At 36.0% G+C, this 21,371-nt stretch overlaps 4 protein-coding genes across 7 annotated transcripts; 1 reads left to right on the plus strand and 3 right to left on the minus strand.

Moving 5' to 3' along the window:
- Positions 1 to 331: 331 nt before the first annotated feature.
- On the minus strand, positions 332 to 1,777 carry LOC131598119 (uncharacterized). Its single transcript, XM_058870750.1, has 2 exons — positions 1,021 to 1,777; positions 332 to 912 (listed from the first exon to the last, which is right to left on the minus strand). Exons 1-2 carry the CDS (start codon positions 1,775 to 1,777, stop codon positions 332 to 334), a joined length of 1,338 nt encoding a protein of 445 aa, XP_058726733.1.
- A 133-nt stretch (positions 1,778 to 1,910) lies between these two features.
- LOC131598120 (uncharacterized) lies at positions 1,911 to 2,813 on the minus strand. Its single transcript, XM_058870751.1, has one exon. It carries the CDS (start codon positions 2,811 to 2,813, stop codon positions 1,911 to 1,913), a length of 903 nt encoding a protein of 300 aa, XP_058726734.1.
- Positions 2,814 to 2,864: 51 nt separating this feature from the next.
- LOC131598121 (uncharacterized) lies at positions 2,865 to 5,646 on the minus strand. The gene is made up of 5 exons (XM_058870752.1): positions 5,206 to 5,646; positions 4,703 to 5,000; positions 4,108 to 4,549; positions 3,091 to 3,998; positions 2,865 to 2,983 (listed from the first exon to the last, which is right to left on the minus strand). The coding sequence occupies exons 1-5, from the start codon at positions 5,644 to 5,646 to the stop codon at positions 2,865 to 2,867; spliced, it is 2,208 nt and encodes a 735-aa protein (XP_058726735.1).
- A 9,744-nt stretch (positions 5,647 to 15,390) lies between these two features.
- Positions 15,391 to 19,831, plus strand: LOC131595582 (probable galactinol--sucrose galactosyltransferase 2). 4 transcript variants are annotated; one of them, XM_058867965.1, is made up of 14 exons: positions 15,391 to 15,540; positions 16,099 to 16,309; positions 16,387 to 16,628; positions 16,714 to 16,804; positions 16,983 to 17,031; positions 17,124 to 17,215; positions 17,347 to 17,454; positions 17,531 to 17,638; positions 17,778 to 18,330; positions 18,441 to 18,508; positions 18,614 to 18,748; positions 18,863 to 19,080; positions 19,179 to 19,267; positions 19,370 to 19,831. In XM_058867965.1, exons 2-14 carry the CDS (start codon positions 16,116 to 16,118, stop codon positions 19,658 to 19,660), a joined length of 2,238 nt encoding a protein of 745 aa, XP_058723948.1. In that variant the 5' UTR covers positions 15,391 to 15,540; positions 16,099 to 16,115; the 3' UTR covers positions 19,661 to 19,831. The 4 variants fall into 4 exon arrangements, with proteins under 4 accessions (XP_058723948.1, XP_058723949.1, XP_058723946.1 ...); XM_058867966.1 differs by having other exon boundaries at positions 15,424 to 15,540; positions 16,102 to 16,309; XM_058867963.1 differs by lacking the exon at positions 15,391 to 15,540 and adding an exon at positions 15,714 to 15,875.
- Positions 19,832 to 21,371: the final 1,540 nt, after the last annotated feature.

A 21,371-nucleotide genomic window follows, 5' to 3' on the forward strand; every position in this document is an offset into this window, starting at 1 on the left:
TAAGTGCAAGTGCAATTGCAAATTTATCAAAGACATAACGAAGCTAAATCATAATTGATTAAACATTGCCGAGTCTACGAAAAAAAACAAACAAATACAACAATGACATAAACACAGTTTCCTCTACCATTCAATAAATAAAATAAAAAGTCATATGCTGTAAATCACGGTGGGCGGTGGCTGTTAAGATGTTTTGTTGACTTCGCTTTCAACCTGAATAAAATTAATGTACGTTAATATATAAACAGTATGAGACACTAAGTATATTTACAATTATTCATATAAATTAAAACATGGATAGATAATGGGATGTGGAAATGTGGATTACCAGTTAACAAAGTGATTGAAAAACTTCCTTGTACACGACATTTGTAGTTGTCGACAACGGAACATTATCGTTGTCATGAATCAGTATCTTTAAACCGTTTTTGTTGGTAACTCTAGATATGGCAACATATAATTGACCATGACTAAAGACGAGAGTAGGCAAATACAGTCGGACGGTATCAAGAGATTGACCTTGGGATTTATTAATTGTCATAGCATAAGAGACAATTATTGGAAATTGTCGCCTAATCAACTTAAATGGCCAAGGAGACTCTGAAGGGGACATAGACATTCGAGGAATGTAAAAGAGGTTACCTATATTTTTGCCAGAAATAATTCTTGCCTCAATGACGTGATTGGCCAATCTTGTAACAATAAGTCTTGTGCCATTGCATAATCCTTGAGATTGGTCTAAATTTCTCATCAACATAATTGGTGTACCAACCTTCAATTTGAGAATGTGATTCGGTAGACCGGATGTTCTTAGATTACTCAAGAATTCGGGTGTTAGAACTTCGTAAGCTTCAGTGTATGTCGCATCGGTCTTATCTATCTCGTCGGAACTGAGATATTCCTTTTCTTCCCCTAAAGAAAGAGAAAAATATTATTAAAACGTCGGATAATGAAAGACATCTTATACATTTAAATATTTGACCAATATGAACATTAATGTGATATGTTAATACTGTGTACCTGGTATTAGGTCCAAAATATAATGGTTTATTCTGTCAACAACTTCAATTGTTGATGCAAGAATTGCTTTGCCTTGCAAATAATCAAGACGGGTATAATTTTGCAACAAATCCGGGTACGTGCTTTCAACGATGGCTTGTATGGGATCTTCAAAATCCGTAATTAATAATTCCTGAGGGATCTCTATATTGGCCAATCCATCATTTGGTTCGGATAGCCTACCATCGCTGACATCCAGTATCCATTTCGAGAACTCTGCTATATCATTATTGTTCTTATTGCCTCTATCATTCCTAAGCCTCATATTTCTTGTTAGAGTGAGGACCTTGCAGTGATCCCACACATAAGATGAGAATATTGATGCATGCACAATATCGGAACGGGAAGCTCTTGGAACAACGGGAAGAATCTGCCAAAAATCTCCGCCGAATACAACAACTTTCCCTCCAAATATTCTACCCGATAGCCCATTCTGATTCATGAGGTCTTTAAGAGTTTTGTCTAATGCTTCAAAGCAATTTTTATGTGCCATGGGTGCTTCATCCCATATGATCACATCAGTTGCTTGAAGTAACTGTGCATGCTCGGTATTCTTGTCGATATTGCACGTAGAGTTGTCAAGGGTCGACACTGGAATTTTGAACTTTGAATGGGCAGTTCTTCCGCCTGGCAATAATAATGAAGCTATGCCACTTGAAGCAACAGTAATACATATTTTTCTCTCTGAACGCAGTGCGCTTGACAGTGTTCTCCACATGAAAGTTTTGCCGGTACCTCCATAACCATGCAAAAAAAACACCCTCTTTGTTTTTTTACAGCTTGCATGATTGTTTCAAAAATACCACGTTGCTCACCTGCACATCGTGAGTTTGCTTATAATTTTTACGGAATTATGTCCAGGGAAATAACGTAACAGAGTTGCAAATATATATCGAGTTTTTTATAAGATAGCTTGTGAGTGCTTTGAATAGAGCAGTGAAATTTTTTCTTTCGTCATTAACGTTGTAATCACGTTCGTCATATATCAGACGGTTGCCAATGTCTCTTGTGACATATGAGTCACTTGTACTTGGCGGAACCCATATAAGTCTTCCAACTGTATTACCTCTTTTGCGTGGTCTCCACCGTCTGTATCTTTTGTCGTACACAAATCTTGTGAGAAACTTGGAGTAAGTCAAATCTTTTGCCTCTGGATATGTCTTGTTGGCTTCCATCCAAGCGGTAAACATAGACTCTTTCACACTTGGTTTTTCAAGTACCTCATCGATCAACTCATAATCAGTATAGTAAACACAATTGTCTCCCTCGAGATGAAAATACAACCTCTCGACAGCGGGCGACCTTCCATGAATGGGAAATGAGAATATCCTCCAACATGCTTCACTTGGAGAGACATATCTACAGTCAAGATATTGTTTTATTTCATCAAGATTTCCATTTAAAGATGATCCATCATTGGTAGTATCAACTACAGTTGCGGTAATTTGGTCATATCCTTTGTTAATATATTTGAATAAATACTTAACGGATGTTCCCTGATTACACCACTCAATGTTGATGTGAGCCTGGAATTTCTTCAACGAATATGGATTATAAGGAACTACAAATCTCTTATCAAGGTCAACGTCCTTTTTCGTAACTGTAATTCCAGTATCTCTTCTCATGTACAAAGGATATCCTTCGTGGTCAACAACAGTGCGAGCCTGAAATTTCTTTGGGAAGAATTTTGAGCATTGATTGTTTTTCATACACGGAGATGAAGTGTTTGCGTATCCGCATGGTCCGTGAATCATATGTGTTTTCACCAGATGATAAAGTTGCATATCATCATCCTCCGATGGAATTTATGCTGAAATGATGTTGTTTATATCTTCTGGACTGGGACACTTGCTTTCGGGATGCATAAATAACAGAATATGTGCATGTGGTAAACCTCTTTTTTGAAACTCAATTGTGTATATATCTGCAATAACATAAAATAGCAAAACAATAAGAACGAACATTATTCAAAGTAGTAATGAGTTAAAGCCAGCATGCCCATATATATAAGTGGATCGTACAACGACTTACATGCAACAACTCTCCCCAATACATGCTTTTTTGTTAAATCAGACAACAGCTCATCCAACTTGATTTTAAAAACTCGGGATATGATGTCAGGGCGATCGTGAGGATGAAGCTTTATTTTGTCGGTAACTCTCTTAATTTCGGGCCACTTTGGATTGCAAGTAAAAGTGATAAAAAGTTCGGGAAAACCAACGTGGCTACAAATAGCCATTCCATCAAAATAAAGCTGCTCCATGTATCTCCTGCTACCAACATAGGTAGACGGCAAAACTACCCTTTTACCTTTGTTTGAACCCTGTGTGTCCGATCCTTGGTCTGGACCGGTAAGATTGGAGTACTTAGAAACTCTAAGTTTCTTCTGATGCTTGCGGATATAATTCAATCTTTGGGACTCCATCATACAAAATTCATCAACTAAAAATTGCTGAAACAGTCTCCGTGATCTCAAAAGCGTATGTGCCTCAGTTGCTCTTGTTTGAATGCGATACGCAAGCCATTCTCTTATGGTAAGCTTATTCATCTTTTTTTTTGAACTTGTTTCCCTGTGTAGAACACCAAGCCTAAATCCGTCTTCTCCATAAGGAAAAAGTAGGGGATATTGTAAAGCAAGATATGCTGGATGAAACTCACTTATTCTCTTTAGCTTACCGCTTTGTCTCTCAAGAATAATATCCCTTTTATCTCCGGTGTCAACGTCGCCTACTATCAATGCAGCAACTTCTGCAACATTGGGTTGATTGTAAATTCTACCATCTTTTGATCTATCTGCAATTAATCTTAACTTCAATTCCGGTACATCGGAATGTCGCAGCCTGTCTGCAGCCATCCTAAAAGATTTAGCATGTGTGTTGAACTCGTCAAGCATATTCTTCAATTCGGTCACCACATGCGGAATTATATTTGGATTGTTTCTGAAAAATAAATCACAACACGTGAATTAAGCTACCGAGGAATAAATTGTATATAATAAGCATATATTATTAATGTAGTCTATTAAATTATTAAATGGTGATAAATTACCCCATTCCTTTGATCCGATGTTGTATTTCATTTTCAGTGTCGTAAATATATAGCTGAGAAAATCTGGGTGTCTGTCCATTAAGCGGCACCATGCTCCCAATCCTATGGCAAGGCTGTCCATGTACTCTTATGTTAGGAGGACCTCCACCGGCATTGAACCTGTTGTCAAACTTCATACCAGGAGATGTAAAGGCAAACATCATGTTGTAAAATCTACAATATTGCTGATAATTTTGATTATCCGGACCATCATCTTGAAACAACAACTGGTTAAGATAAGGAGGAGGTAATTTCAAAAGAGGAAGCAAAATCTTGCCATTTCCACAACACTGTTGGAATTTGGGGACAGCACTATGTTTTCGTTTATAAGTTTTCTCTCCGTACCACATAAGTGCCCCACAACGTGTACATTCTATTGCAGGATCACCTATATCTGAGTATCCTGAAAAGATACAACCGAAATCATAATATGCCCATAACGAATGAACAAACGTTGAAATAAGGCACTTGAATTTTAACTTTATAATATAATGTACTGATTATAAATGAACAATAGTTTGACATGATAATATAACATTTTAAAACAAAATGTAACCTGAATCATGATCATTAATTGAACTATGAATTGTATTTTCCTGCTCATGGTCATCGACGCTTGATGCCGAATCATAGTCAAGATTGTTGTTTATGAACTCACATTCACTATCACTAAACGATTTGTCCGAACTATCATCGTCTTCAATGTCTACTTCGGTTGTACCAACGCGGTTGCTTGTGGAGGAAGAGATACCCTCATTGGCAACATTAGAAAAGTCATTGAATAAATTTGCTGCAATGGTTCGGACATCATGAGTTTTTTTCTTTCTGCTGGATGAAACGACGGATGTTATACGCTGCAATCAAATTTATAGCACGATGTTTATATCCGGAGGAAAGAATTAAGCTACAATAAAAAAGTTTAACACATGTTATAACAATTCGGATACACATACCGGAGAATGAAGATTATCAGTTTCTATGGTGTTATCCGTTCGTGGTTGGTGTTGTGCGTGTGCGAGATTTTTTCAAATTTATAAGTGACTTCCTCCTCTCACGTGCCATTGCAGATTTCTGTGCAGGGGTGAGTGAAACAGCAGTAATATTTGATATGGAGCTTTCAGATGAGAATTGACTATCCGTCATGTTAGGCTGAGGTGTTGCATGATAGACAATATTTTCGTATGAATGTTTTTCCATATGACTGTATGACACAGATTCTTTCAGACCAATTTGCAATAGTTTGGCTGATGATTTTGCAACTCCACCGAGTGGTGAGCGACGATTCTGAATCCCTATATTACTGATAGAAGAAGTTATATTAGACAATGGTATCCTTACATTGTCACGTAATGGATGATAAAAACTGCTATAACATATCTTGAAATCACTTCCATTCTCATCAACTCTATTTCTTTTTTTTGTTCTTTCATTCAAGACAGCTCTCCGATGTCTTCTTGCGAGTGCCGATTTCCTCTTCCTCTCAATGATAGTTGTATCCATGGTTATTGAATTACAATATGCAACACATGATAAAAGCAAATTTTTTTCTTTTGTTTTAAACCAGATGCATCAATATTTATTATAAGAATAGAGTTTGAATGGTTGTGTATATATAGATATTTCCATGACACAATTCCAAAATCTGACTGAATAAAAATAAAACAATGCATAAAACTCAAAGAGTCATCTAAAATGAATGATTACTAAAGTGCATGCCATTACAACTAATATCACGAATTCACACGCACATACAGCAAGCGGAAATTAAATGAAACGGGCATGACATAGGTTTTCATCATTACACAGTTGGTTGAAGAACGTGCCGAGCACAATAACCAATCGTTTCTGATAAACTTGAAAGATGCATCATCATGAAAACACATATCACTCAAGTAACCATTATGTATACGTTTAGCTTTTATATACAACATGATTTCATAGCTGTATTATATGGTACAATAGTTATAGTATCATACTTTATTGTTTCTATGAAAGATAACTTTTGAGATGTCTTCTCCAATTACCTAAGGGTAGTAGCAAGCATAAAACTCATAATTTGTTGTGTAAATAAGACAACATTCAAAATATTTTTTAATAAACATTACCATGTACAAACCAATTACCTCATTCGAAAATCATCACATTGTATGATATGCTAGCCAGTTACCTCCATTGAAAATAAACAAATTGTATGATTTGCTAGCCAAAATGGGTGGAAGAATAATTTACAACCACCCAGCTGTACTTTGCTGAAGTGCTGTGTCCAGAAATAGAAAGAGTAGAACCAAATAAGGTTGTTGAGCAAATGAATATGGATTTTACAATATGAGAGTTACCAGAAGCCAAAATATGTTACAATAAAAATTGGAAATAGGATAATGCTATAATAATAATACAATACTTTGGTTGTCTGCAATCTACATAGTATGGGAAAAAATAAAAATTTAAAACAGCAAAAAATTCAACAGTATATTATGGTGATAAAAAATACAATTACATTATGTTTAACATTTTTTTACCCAATACTCACAGCGTCCTTCCATTAAATATTGAATCATGACGCATCTTTAGAGGCATAAAGCATATAGGAATGGGCTTTTTTTTTTTTTTTTTGCATTGGAGAAGAAACAACTCATTTCAGAGAAACTGATAATCCTTCAATTTTAAGATATGTCATTGTTGCAGCGAACCATTTTTAGACGTCGCCAGTAAACAAAGTACTGATAAGAATTTAAGAAATTTGTTAAACTTTATTAAATAGAAAAACTTCATAACTTTATTTTTTTATCCATATAGTATTATAGAATTACTCTCCACATTAAACCAAATTATATATAAACAACAATTAAACATAAATATCAAAAATCGTATTTCATACTTAAAATAGCACAAACATAATTGTTGCAATTCAAAATTAGGAAGAAATACAATAACTTAAAATTAAACACTTGATTTGTCCCATAAGGTTCGAATCAAATAAAATACATCAAAATAAAGTGTTCAACAATAAAAAAAAATACTACAGACTGGGTACAAAACATATTCCGTGCTCATCTTCACTACTCTTCCTTCTTGATATCTTTAATTAACTTCGTCGACGAAAGCTGGACACCTTCAATTTCCTCAACAGCTTCGCTCAAAATTCTCTTAGAAGGGGTAAGATTAGTATTTGAGGCAGATGGATCATAATCAGCTGAGACAGAAAGAGGTTCCTGAAATCATGCGCATGGAAAAAACGTTATTGTCAAACTCAACACTTGCAGACGGTAACAATCAGCTACACTCAGTAAGTGAATTATGCAAAACTTACAGAAACACTTGGAAATTCGTCCTGCGATGTTGGTTCAATTATGCGAAGCCTAGATGTAGGCTGCATGAGAAATAACACTCCATCAGTATATTACAATGTAATTAAATGTCCAGTAAAAAGTCACAGCAAAAGACATTTACCTCTTCAGCTCTAAAATTGTCCTTAACTCTATTACGGGTTTCCGGATCATCTCTGAAACCAATCACAGAAAGGCGTCCATTTTTGGGCTAGAATACAACTCTGATGGCCAACTCACGCTTCAATATTGAATCAAGTTCGTAAGGGAATTCAAGCGGATCATATTCCCCAGTCTTGTTTCAAAAAAAAATAAAATACAGGTTATGTAAGAATACATTTATTTGAATTATGGACAGATAGAATGATGAAGGGAGATCATGTACCCTTTTTAGACCATTTATAATCTCAGCAGCGGATTTCCCTACCAACTTAACACAGTCGACGTCCCAAAAAATGAACTTAGCAGTGCATTTACCGTCAACAGCCAATATTTCCAGTTTAAACCTACAGCATGTTACAGTATATCATAAGCCATGATGTTTGTATAGAAAGAAAATAAAAATCAGAAAAATCTTCAACAATACCTGGGCACGGGAGAAGGACTTATATGTTTTGCATAACACTCAAGCTTTCCATCCCTCAAAGTCACACTTTTTGTACAGTCAACACATCCATCGTAATACCATCCAGATTGTCCAACATCAAATTTGTCCAGCGTGGCAACAGTTACACATGTAGTTTCCTAACATACACAACCAATATAAAAATTTAATCTTTATTTGTAAAAAGTTAATAATATACATTCAAAGTACGTGATCACTTGCCTGTTGCAAACCCCCTATTTCTGCAAGACTTAAAACATCAGCTTTCCATACAAACTTATCGAAATCTGAGTATTGTGAATTTTGTGATGCAGTAACTTGCACGCCTGTATCTGATAACTTTGGGAAATCACCTTTAAAACTGCATCAATAATAATAAGATAATGCATGTTAGATTTATATTATCTATCAAACGGTTAATAAAATAAAGGATGATGCAAATACCTTTCTTTTAGCTTAGAAACTTGTTCAAAACCAGTATCATTAATGATCAGTTTTGTGCCATTCCATGCATTGGATACGTTTAAAGGAAAGTTTCCTGTAAAGTTATATTTAATAATTTCAGAATGTCAAATTTTTAACACATCTATGATATCACATCAAAATACAAAAATTCAGAAGCATATACCTTGAGCCTCCTTTATTCGAGCATTAATCAGAAGCACAACCATATTACCATCATCCTTATTTTTTGTCCAATACTCATTGAATTGGATTGCAAACTGACCCCATAACGTACACACAACCATGGACTTGCTGCAATATAAAAAAAATGAATCCGTTAAGCATATAAAAAAATATTCCATGCATATGTATAATAGTGTGTGTAGATGGATCTGACCTATTATCAGTACTTGAAAAAACAACTTTGCTCTTGCTGTTATCAGAACTGACGTTGGATTGAGTAATCTCTACAACACCACCAAGAACATCTGCAACATAAGAACGTGCAATATAAGATAAGCGCGTATATAAGTCAAAAGTCACACACGTCTAATCTCAGAGGTAAAAAATTAAGACTTAGTCCAAGAAGACGGTTACCAACTAAAATATTTGATTGGAACTTGCCATCTACAATGTCAGACAGACTTAGTAGATTGAGAACATTAACAGGAATTTCAGGGTTGTCGGTTTTCTTAAGGGAAGTTGATCCACAAAACACCAGCTTGTGTTTGTGATCGGTGGACTTAAAAGAAAAGTCATTGGAACCTACTTTAAAATTCTGCATTACGTATGAACAACCATGACAGAGATATTCCTTGAACTTGGCAACCAAGTACGGAGGCACAACAGCTTGAATCATAGATCCCTACATTGCATAAAAACGTATGGAATCAGCATCTGTTCCAAAAATATGTCAAATAAGTGTACATACATGAACATGGATGCAAACCTTAGAATCCACGAGAATCATTTCAAGGTGTTCCTTCTTTGAAGCACTTGTGACTGACCAAATATGTTTCACCTAACAGAAATCTTCCATAGGTCCTTTGAGTCATTGATATCTCTCACATACTCAATTGGACGCGCCATTAGTTTCTTTTCACGATCACCTTAAAAAATAGATGTTAATATACACACTAACAACAACAAAACGTTAATATCAATGAGAAAATTAATATAAAACCTTGAGTAGTTTTGGTGGAACGATTTTGGAAGGTATGGCATGTAGGTGAGGGTATTTATAGTGGATGATGCAGCTGGAAAGTTGAAAGGTTTTTGATGTAGGAAGCTGTGCTAAGTCCCTTGCGTGATGATGCAGTTGCCGTCTAGGGTTTGTAATTCCAACAAACATCCATAAATACAACAAAGCACACGCTACATGTATCATCATTACATTTCGTGCTGCTCAATGCTTGAAATGTGAAAAAAGGTGAAAACTTAAAAAAAAATAGGAGAAAATTAATGAAACAGTTTTGCTGTAACGACGCCATGTCAGCAAAATTTGAATTAGGATCAACCATGTTTCATTATTTAATACAAAGACTAATGTGCCCTTAATGGTTAGATTAGTTAAAGCTAATATCAGTTAGGACATACGTGGAAATTCCAGGTACTTTAAATTTTATATATTGTTAATAGACTTGTAACTTAGAGTTGTCTTGGAAATGTTTTTAGGATGCACACGTAATAAGGGCCTTTGTTGCACCATTTGGGAGATGAGAGTATATAACATTTTGATTTCTTAATTCATTATTCCTTTTAGTTTATACCATGGTAAATATTTCCATCATGATTTCATGTTTCTAATTGAGAATTCATTATATATAATACAAATTATACAAAAATAGAAGGTAAATGATCTATATGTTCTCCTGCTATTCTTTTAGATTGCAAAAACATTCATATAAATTACATTTATGTTTGAACAATTAGGGTTTTCAAGAAAGAAGAATAAGAAGAAGAAGAATAAGAAGAGAGAGGAGAGAGAAAACTATAAAGAGAAAATATTATTATAAAATTATCGTTGAAAACTGCTAACTGTGAAAACTTTATTTTAAAATGCAACATCATGTCTATTTATAGGAAACCAAGGCCAAAACCCAAAACATACTGCCCAAGCTCAAAACATACAAAATTACATTTCAAATTAACATCTATATGTTGTATTCGACTCTATCAAATAAGCTGACTCTAGAGATACTTCGACTAGGCTGCAGAACCTTGTCGAACACAAGCTACTTCATGAAACCATGAATTACATCTTCTAACACACTTCTTAATTCATGTTTTCAAGACTTCTCATCCTGATGCTTTTCTTCAGCTCATCAAACTTAACCTTCTTCAAGGATTTGGTGAGTATATCAGCTAGCTGCAGTTCTGACTTACACTGTTCAAGTTCAAGCTTTCCTTTATTTAATTTATTATTGAGAAAATGCTACCTCCTCTCTATGTGTTTTCTTCGACCATGACACATAGGATAATTGATTAGGTCGATAGTTGACTTCTTATCAACAAACATCTTCATTTTCTTAGGCTGAATGATCTTAAGCTCTTATAGAAGCATCTCTATCTATACTGCTTGACATGCTGCATACAATGCAGCCATGTATCCGCCTTCACAAGATGACAAAGCCGCAATGCTTTGTTTCCTTGAGCTCTAAGATATTGAATATGTAGCATCCAATAATCTTCTTATTGTCTTAATCTCCACTGAAATCTGAGTTAATGTATCCATATACCTCTGCATCTGTGCTGATATTCTTCTGTCTTGGCATCAGTACACCATGATAAATCATACCCTTTATCTATCTCAATACCATCTTAACTATAGTGAGATGACATTATTGGGGTTTCTCCATGAATCTACTCAGTAATACGACACTTTAACAGATATTTGGCTTGGTATTGCAAAGATACCTCAAGGATACAATGATTTGTTTGTACATTGTTGCATTTAAAAACTCATCATTTGTATCCTTCCTCAACTTTGCTTCAGTTTCTAATGGCGTGACGGCTGCATTACAGTTGCTCATCTTGAACTTTTTAAAGATATCTTGAGCATACTACTTTTGGTGCAAGAACACTAATTCACATGTGTCTTTGAACTCCATCCCTAATAAATATGACAAATTCCCTAGTCTCACATTTCAAACTTCTGCATCACCTTTGACTTGACTCTTGTTATCTCTGTTTCATTTGCACGTGTGATCAATAAATCATCTACTCCATGTTTAGAGACACACTTTATGAATCATGCTTCGATCAAGAAGCTATCTATTCTCTTGTTTCAAGCCATATAGAGCCTTCCTCAATTTATACACCTTTGACTTTTTCCCTTTGATTTCAAATTCTGGTGGTTGACTGACATAGACTTCTTCTTCTAAAGGTCCATTTATAAATGTTGACTTTACAACCAACTGATGTATCTTCCACCCTCTGTATGCTGCACTCGACACAACAATTATGACAATCTCCAATCTTGCAACAAGGGCATAGACTTCGTCAGAATTAAAACCAGTTTTTGTAGAAAACCTCTTACCACAGGTATTTTCTTATGCTTGGCAATTTCACCATTTGGCCTTCATTTTAACTTGTAAACCCATTTCACATCAATTGACTTCTTGTTAGCTATTTAGACAAGCTCCCAGGTCTTTTTCTTCTAATTTCCATGAGTTCTTCTTGCATGACTGCTAACCAATTTGAATCATTCATGGTTTGATCCAAATAGTTGGTTCTAATTCAGCCATCGTCATTACTTCTTCTACTATGTCATTATCTACATCGACTACTTGATTTGGAAATCTCTCATATCCAGCTAGCCTCTTCGAGTTAATTCTTGCTCTAATTGATCTTATGACATTCTTCTCAGGTGGTTCTTCATTTGGATTGGTTGTGACTTCAATTTGTTGGTCTCCTTCCTCAAACACAATCAGGTTTGTCTCTTCCATATGTTGACCTGACTCCTGAGTCCAATTCCACCATCTTCTTTCGTCCACCAGAACATCTATATTGATCACTAGATTATCACTATTTGGTGAATACAACTTGTATGCACCAGTCGAATGATAACATATGAGCACCATGGTCTGACTTTGATCATCTAACTTCTTCCTCAATTATCGATGAACATGCCTGAAACACATTGTTCCAAAAACTCTAAGATGGCTGACATTTGGCCTATGTCCTTTCCAAGCCTCATAAGGTGTCTTCTCGACTATCTTATTCGTTGGACATATGTTTAGAATGTATACTGTAGTCAAAGATGCTTCACCCCAAAATCTCTTTGGCATATCTTTAGCTTTCAACATGCACCTAGTTATGTTCTGTATACTTCTAGTTCTTATATTAGCTATACCATTATGATGAGGTGTATACGGTGCAATGACCTCAAGCTCTATATATTCATCGTTGAAATTTTTTATAAATTATCTAGAGGTGTATTCATCATTACCATCAGTTCCCAATTTTTTTAACTTGCATCCACTTTTCTTCTCGACATGAAATTTAATCTTATTGAATTGTGTGAATACCACCCTCCTTCTTAATAAGGTAAATCCACATATATCTGATGACTTCATCTATGAAAGTTTGGAAATAAAAATTACCTCCATTCGACCTTACTTCAAAAGGTCCACACACATCAGAGTGAACAAGCTCTAACTTTTCTCTCGACTTTATGGACAAGTCATGTTTGAATGCTCTCTTAGTCTGATTTACTTTACAACATTCCTCACCACTTAACTTGGTTATTTTTCTGAGGTAAGCCATGCACAATCTTCTTTTGGTTGAGCATACACAGACCTTTGATATGCAGGTGTCCATAAATGTGATACCCCAGTTCTTGTTGTCGCTGTGGTCAAAGCAAGACAGTTGTGATCAACGGTGTTGATCTATACTTTGAAGGTTTTGTTGTCTGCCAATGGTGATTTCAGAATCAACCTTTCATCACCATCATACACCTTCACCTCCTTCTTTTCTAGCTTCATGATGTACACTATAACAAGTAATTGACATATGCTTATAAAGTTACTTGTCATCAAAGGTACATGCAACACATCAGTTATGTTGGCTTTTCGACCATCCTTTCTCATGACATATATGTTTCCTTTTGCACTTGACGTGACATACCTGCCATTAGTAGCACATCACCAGAAACAATATCTCTAACATGTGCATATTGTGCTTCATTATTATCTTTTACTCTTGCTTCTTTCTTTCTTCGATAGTCTCGAGCATGATGATCAAATCCTTGACAATTGTAACATTGCACATCCTTCATGTCAACTTTCTTCCTCGAATACTTGTTGCCCATGGATTTCTTTGTTGAATCAGAGTGATTATTTGAATTCTTGCTTGACTTCTCATCATTAGCAAGATTTTTTCTCTGCTTTGCCTTCTCTTTTCCAGACTTCTTGATGAATCTTACTTGCAGTGCATGTTCAGCCACATTCTCCTTTTTTGAGTTCCTTTGCTTCAACATCATCTCACGAGCTTCTAGTGAAGCTTAAAGTTCTTCCAACTTCATCTCATCTAGGTTCTTGGACTCTTCAATTGACACTACAATGTAATAAAAAGTTGCAGTCAAATATCTCAACACTTTCTCATTATTCTACAAATTATTGATTGATTCGCCACACACCTTCATCTGGTTCGTTAACAGCACCACATGTAAAAAAAATCTGAGAGTGTTTCATCTTCTTTCATCAGAGTTTTCTCGAATTAATTTCTCAATGTATGCAACTTCACCCTCTTCAGCTTTTCATCTCCTACGTACAATATATTTACCTTGTCTCACACTCCTTTTACCATTTCTTCTTCAATAATCTTCTCGAACACGTTTGGATCCACACACTAGTGAATGAAGAACATAAATTTTTTTATCATTCTTCATTTGATCCTTGTGCGCAGCTTTCTAAACATCGTCTTCTTTTGCTTCCAATGTCAGTACTCCATCATTTACGATTTCAGACACATCTTGGAATCTGAAGATGATCTTCATTTGCGCAACCCACCTCTTGTAATTCTCTTATTTGAAAATCGCTAGATTCGCCAAAAATTACGTTGATGTTGTTGTTCAGTTTTCCATTACAGATTCTCTCTGAATCGCAACCTGGGTTCATTGATTCTAATTTGTTGGAACAATTAGGGTTTTTAAGAATGATTAGGAAAAAGGAGAGAGAGAGAGAGAGAGAGAGAGAGAGAGAGAGAGAGAGAGAGAGAGAGAGAGAGAGAGATTATTATTATGAAATTGCTGTTGAAAACTGTTAACTGTGAAAACTGTATTTTGAATTACAACATCATGCCTATTTATAGCCAACCAAGGCCCAAGTCCTAACATATAGTCCAAGCCCAAAATATACAAAATTACATTTCAACTTAACAATTAACAATTATATGTTGTATTCGACTTTATCAAACACAGGCGACTCTACAACTACTTCGACTAAGTTGCACTACCTTGTCAAACACAAACTACTTTCATGAAACCATGAATTACATCTTCTATTTATTGAGGTTTATTTTTTTCTACAAGCCTTTTTGATAATTGATTGCACGAAATTCAAATGAATTTGCATATTCATTCAATAACCATGCGGAGGTGTTTTGCACCAAAAATCTTAAATGACACTGTTTAAAACGGAGGTGTTTTGGAACTCATGCGATACTTCCAGGTTTCAAATAACCATGCCTAGTATAGCACCTCTGTACATTTGAGCAGAATCATGGTCAGCATTATCGCATCTACTTGTGGCTAACTCTGAAAAAACATCTCTGTGCATCTCATTTCCAAGATAATAATTTACCAATTTTCCTGGACAACAATGCACTCCACGTGTCACCATATGAAGTCCAGAACTTGCTCGACCTTTTACCACTGCACATGCTATAAAAACCTCACCGCACTTTATTCCACTTCTTATATATCCATTCAAAATATCTCTCAACAAACTGTAACCATAATTATCTTGTTCGTTATTCCGTCCTTTTTAACACCTCACAATCTAACGCTTTTATTTTGCGGTGAGTTTTACTACAATTATTTTTCTTGTTTCAAAGTACGTGTTCTTGTTTTCGTTTGACTCGGTGACACCGACTTAACCAATAGGATTTTCTTGAAGACACATGGTTGAGTCTAGAAATACACAAGTCTAATTCTAATTAAGGCATATATTTTCTCTCTACTGAGATGTTAGTTAGTACATATACAACCATGCTAAGGACAACAACATCAGCAGCTTCAGAACAATACTCCAAGAGATGGATAAGGATTCCTCCTTCATGTGCGCCACCAGATCGGAACATCTCTAATTCACGCTTAACCTTTAGGACCAATCATCATCATTATAAGTCTCTAGGTCCCTACCACATTATTCTGTACTCTCTATTATAATAAAATAATGTTATGTTATTAATAGATAATTTGAGATAAGTATCAAGTTCTAATAAAATTTGTAGTCTCCAGAATTCACACAATAATTTTTCCAGTTTTTAAGGAATTTATTGATATTGAAATAATGTTCATGACAGTGACAGTCAGTTTGTGCTTGTCAATTTTTGATACGTGTCTGTTTGTTGCAGTAGTCAAGTGTTCGAACATGACGGTGACACCTAAGATATCGGTTGACAATGGGAATCTGGTGGTTCACGGGAAGACAATACTAAGTGGAGTTCCGGATAACATTGTGTTAACTCCTGGAACTGGAATTAATGGCGTTGTGACTGGTGCTTTTATTGGTGCTACTGTTTCCAACACCAAAAGCATCCATGTCTTTCCCATAGGTGTCTTACAGTAAGTTCTTTTACCATTTACTATATTAATTCCTAATGTTCCTATTCTTGTTGGTTATATTCATGAGTTATGAACAGGGATCTTCGATTCTTGTGTTGCTTCCGGTTCAAGTTATGGTGGATGACACATAGAGTAGGAACTTGTGGTAGAGATATCCCTTTGGAAACACAATTCATACTTATAGAGATCAAAGAAAGTAAAAATGAGGAGCAAAATTCTCCTGTCCTTTACACTGTCTTGCTTCCTTTATTGGAAGGCCAGTTCCGCGCTGTCCTACAAGGAAATGACAAAAATGAGATAGAGATTTGTCTTGAAAGTGGTGAGTTCCAAACATGAAATGATGATGAGATGAAGCTATGATTAATGAAAATACTGTTTTATAGCTTTGGTGTGTGGTTTTGCAGGAGATCCTGCTGTGGAGACCAATCAAGGCCTTCACCTGGTCTACATGCACGCTGGAACTAACCCTTTTGAAGTCATCAGTCAAGCTGTCAAGTGACGTGTTTTTCTCATTTTGTTAATCTGATCTTTTCTCTGTGTTTTCTTATGCGGTTCAAAAGTTATTTACAGCTATAGAAAATAGAACTGTTTCTCTCATTTGGTGTAATTGTTATTTGTGTTTTGAGTTTTGACAAATATGGTGCTATTGATTTCTTTTCTGCTTGTCATTAAGGGCTGTTGAAAAACACACGCAAACTTTTCTGCATCGTGAGAAGAAAAGAGTAAGAATCTTATCCTAGCAATATCACCAATGGATTCATCTTTTAGATATGTAAAGGATCTTTTAACCTTTTTATCGATTGGTTTTATCTAGTTGCCATCTTTCGTTGACTGGTTTGGCTGGTGTACATGGGATGCTTTCTATACTGATGTCACAGCTGAGGGTATTGAGGAAGGATTGAAAAGGTAATTTGTGAGAGAAACATGAGTGTCTTGGTTTTCTTTTTTATGGTAAGTGAAAAGAGATCAAGATGGTGTTTAGAGACTCCAATTAGTCACTGAAGTGCTGCATTTTGTTTCATTTTTTTTTCCTTTAGCCTATCAGAGGGAGGCGCATCTCCTCGGTTCCTCATCATCGATGATGGTTGGCAACAGATTGAGAGTAAACCAAAAGACGCCGATTCTGTTGTACAAGAAGGAGCACAGTAAGATTTTATCTGTTTTTAAATCTAGCCTTTTTCTTGGTATAATTGATCCTTTTGATAATGCAAATGCTTGCAGATTTGCGACAAGATTGACAGGTATTAAAGAAAACACTAAGTTTCAAAAGAATGGTGGGAATGGCCTGGAGCATGTTGTAGATCAAACAAAGCAACATCACAATATGAAGTATGGTCTAGCATCCTGAAATCCTTTAAATTCATTTCAAAATGATTAGTATTCTTCGGTTGTTGAATTATGTGATAGAAGAATTATCATGACTTGATTACTTATTCTATGTTTCTGAATTTTTGGTTTTTTATGACAGGTATGTATATGTTTGGCATGCTCTAGCTGGTTATTGGGGTGGAGTGAAGCCTACAGCAATTGGAATGGAGCACTTCAACACTTGTGTGGCTTACCCTGTACACTCTCCGGGCGTTCTAGGAAATCAACCAGACGCAGTCATGGACAGTTTAACTATCCATGGCTTAGGTCTGGTTCATCCAAAGAAGGCCTTTGATTTCTACAATGAGCTCCATGCTTACTTAGCTTCGTGCGGAGTAGATGGAGTGAAAGTTGATGTGCAAAACATTATCGAGACCCTTGGTTCAGGACATGGTGGAAGAGTCTCAATCACACGTAGCTATCATCAAGCGCTTGAGGCCTCTATTGCTCGAAATTTTTGCGACAATGGATGTATTTCTTGCATGTGTCACAATACCGATGGCCTCTATAGTGCCAAACAGACTGCTGTTGTGAGAGCCTCCGATGACTTTTACCCACATGATCCTGCTTCTCATACCATTCATGTTTCATCGGTTACGTATAACTCAATTTTTCTTGGAGAGTTCATGCAACCTGACTGGGACATGTTTCATGTAAGTAGAAGGCTAGAAGCGACCATACTAGTCACTAGTCAGTGAATCTGCATTTTGAGTACTTGTTAATAGTTATATTTTTGTTAACAAAAGTATATTGGTAATTTCAGAGTTTACACCCGGCAGCCGAGTATCATGCTGCAGCTCGTGCAATCAGTGGAGGTCCAATTTATGTCAGGTATATTGACAATCATTGCAATTCTTGTTCAACATTTGGTTATACAGTTATACATTAGTATATGCATGTATTAATATCATCATGTTATTTTTGTTGCTTTTATAGTGATAAACCAGGAAGGCACAATTTTGATCTTCTGAAGAAACTGGTTCTTCCTGATGGCTCGGTCCTCCGTGCTCAGTTACCTGCCCGACCCACGGTTGACTCTCTCTTTGTTGATCCAGCAAGAGATGGGAAAAGGTTTGTTAAATATTCTATCAAGCTATCAGAGATAAGAGTTTGATCTTGTAACTTCATGAGATGGAGTACAGATCCTATCAAAAACAGTCATTGATAAGAGTTTTTCATTTTCAGCTTGCTCAAGATATGGAATTTGAACAAATGTTGTGGAGTTGTTGGTGTATTTAACTGTCAAGGTGCTGGGTGGTGCAAGATAGAGAAGAAAAATCGTATTCATTGTGAAACCCCTGGGACACTTAGTGGCTCTGTTTGTACTTCTGATGTTGATCTCATTGCTCAAGTAGCGGGTGCTGATTGGAATGGAGATGCTGTTGTCTATTCTTACAGATCAGGTAGTTTCATTGAGCATAAAATCTTTGAATTTCAAGAAATGTTTCAGTTACTGTAAAATTCAAGTTTATTAAAAAGTTGAGTATCATTCACATTTTAGGTAACATAATTCGGTTACCAAAGGGTGCTTCACTGCCAGTGACATTAAACGTTCTAGAATACGAGCTTTTCCATTTCTATCCAATCAAGGTAAGGCTTCTTAAGCAAGTTTGCTATACATGATATTGCAAAGAATTACTGTTAAAATTTGCATTAACATGATATGTTGAATGAGTTGATACTTTTTGACAGGAAATCGCGCAAGGTATTTGGTTTGCGCCGATAGGGCTGTTGGATATGTTCAACACTGGAGGAGCTGTGGAACAGTTTGAAATCCATAAAAAATCAGTAGCTGCATCAGTTAGCCTAAAAGTAAGAGGGAGTGGAAGATTTGGGGTTTACAGTTCCCAGAGGCCAGTGAAGTGTGTGGTGGGTGATAATGAAAATGAGTTCAAGTATGAGTCAGAGAGTGGGTTGACAACTTTCTACATCCCAGTTTCAGATGAAGACATGTATAAATGGCCAATAGAGATAGAGTTTTGAGTTATGGACCATTCTTAGAAGTTTCCATTAGGGGAATTTCTGGGTTGAAGGTTTTGTTTTTGGGTTATAAAATGACATATTATAGAAGTAGGGGATTTGAAAGGCTTATGTTGTAAATAATGGTTGTTTGGTTGTTTCTTTTCAATAATAAGACCATGTTTTTTAACTTTATTTTTACTGTCACTATTTGGTTAGTATTGGAGTATATTGTAGCATTGTAGTATTTGATTATTTTCTTTCCTTTATCTAATTAGTTTAGATTACATATACAGGTGGCATTACACCATTGGCTTACTTCATTCATGTGTATATATATATATATATATATATATATATATATATATATATATATATATATATATATATATATATATGACACTATCTTGTATTATTCTATCACATTGAATGAATAACAAATTTCACCACTATCGTTCATTCTCTTCTTCTCTACACCATAACAACTTTCTGTTATTCTGTTGTATGGATTCTACCATAGTTGATATGGTATCAGAGCTTCATCAACTCTGGTAGCCATTGATTTTGCTGCGATCTTCTCTTATTTTCTTTCCTTTTCTTGATCGCTTTCTCTTCCGATTGTGTTCTCTTCAATGGCGACACAGAGCTATGCCGATTTCACCACAAACTCTGCAAATCCGTTTTATCTTCATCTTAACGAGAATCCGGCACTCATTCTTGTTACTCCACCTCTCACCGATAAAAACTATCATACTTGGGCGCGTTCGATGCACATTGCACTCATCTCCAAGAACAAGGAAAGGTTCATCGATGGAACCCTTGCTAAGCCTCCAGTCTCGGATCCTATGTATTCTCCATGGATTCGCTGTAATAACATGGTTCTTGCTTGGATACAACGCTCAACTTCCGAATCTATTGCCAAATCGATTATGTGGATTGAGTGCTTGGAAGAATTTGCAGATTACGTTTTCTCACGGCGACATCTTCCGCATCTCTGACATCCAAGAGGATTTATACAAGTTTCGTCAAGGTACTCTCGATGTCTCTAACTATTTTACTCAGCTGAAAGTAATGTGGGATGAGTTAGAGAATTATCGACCAATTCCGTTCTGTTCGTGTGCCATACCATGCTCGTGTGGTGCTATTGCTTCCATTAAGATGTATAGGGAACAAGATTACGTTATTAGATTTCTCAAGGGTCTTACAGAGAAATTTGCTCATTTTAAATCTCAAATTATGATGATGAATCCATTGCCTAACATTGATAAGGCTTTCTCCCTTGTGATTCAGCAAGAACGTGATATGGATAGTGTGGTAGCTAGTGTTATTCCTTCTGCAGGTTCGTCTAAGACTATTTCTGCACTACAGGTTCAATCACATGAGGGCAATTATGCTGCCAAACCGGGTACACATCCTTCTCGTGGTAGGAATCAAGGTTCGAATGCTGCAAGAGGGGGAAATCGTGTTTGTACACACTGTGGCCGCACAAATCACACAGTTGATACATGCTTCATCAAGCATGGATATCCCCCTGGTTATAGAAACAAGGCTAAGTCTCAAGGGAATTCATCATCTCAAGCTAGTGCCAACAATGCATCTGATGCCTCTCCTCAGGGTTCAAGCACACCTTCATTTGGCTTTACCAAGGAGCAATATGACAGCATCATGACCTTGCTCCAACAATCCAAGCCTACCTCCACAGCCAACTCTGTTTCCACCACTCCATTGGTTATGA

This window comes from Vicia villosa, linkage group LG4 (assembly GCF_029867415.1).
Source record: "Vicia villosa cultivar HV-30 ecotype Madison, WI linkage group LG4, Vvil1.0, whole genome shotgun sequence".
Classification (NCBI taxonomy): Eukaryota; Viridiplantae; Streptophyta; class Magnoliopsida; order Fabales; family Fabaceae; genus Vicia; species Vicia villosa.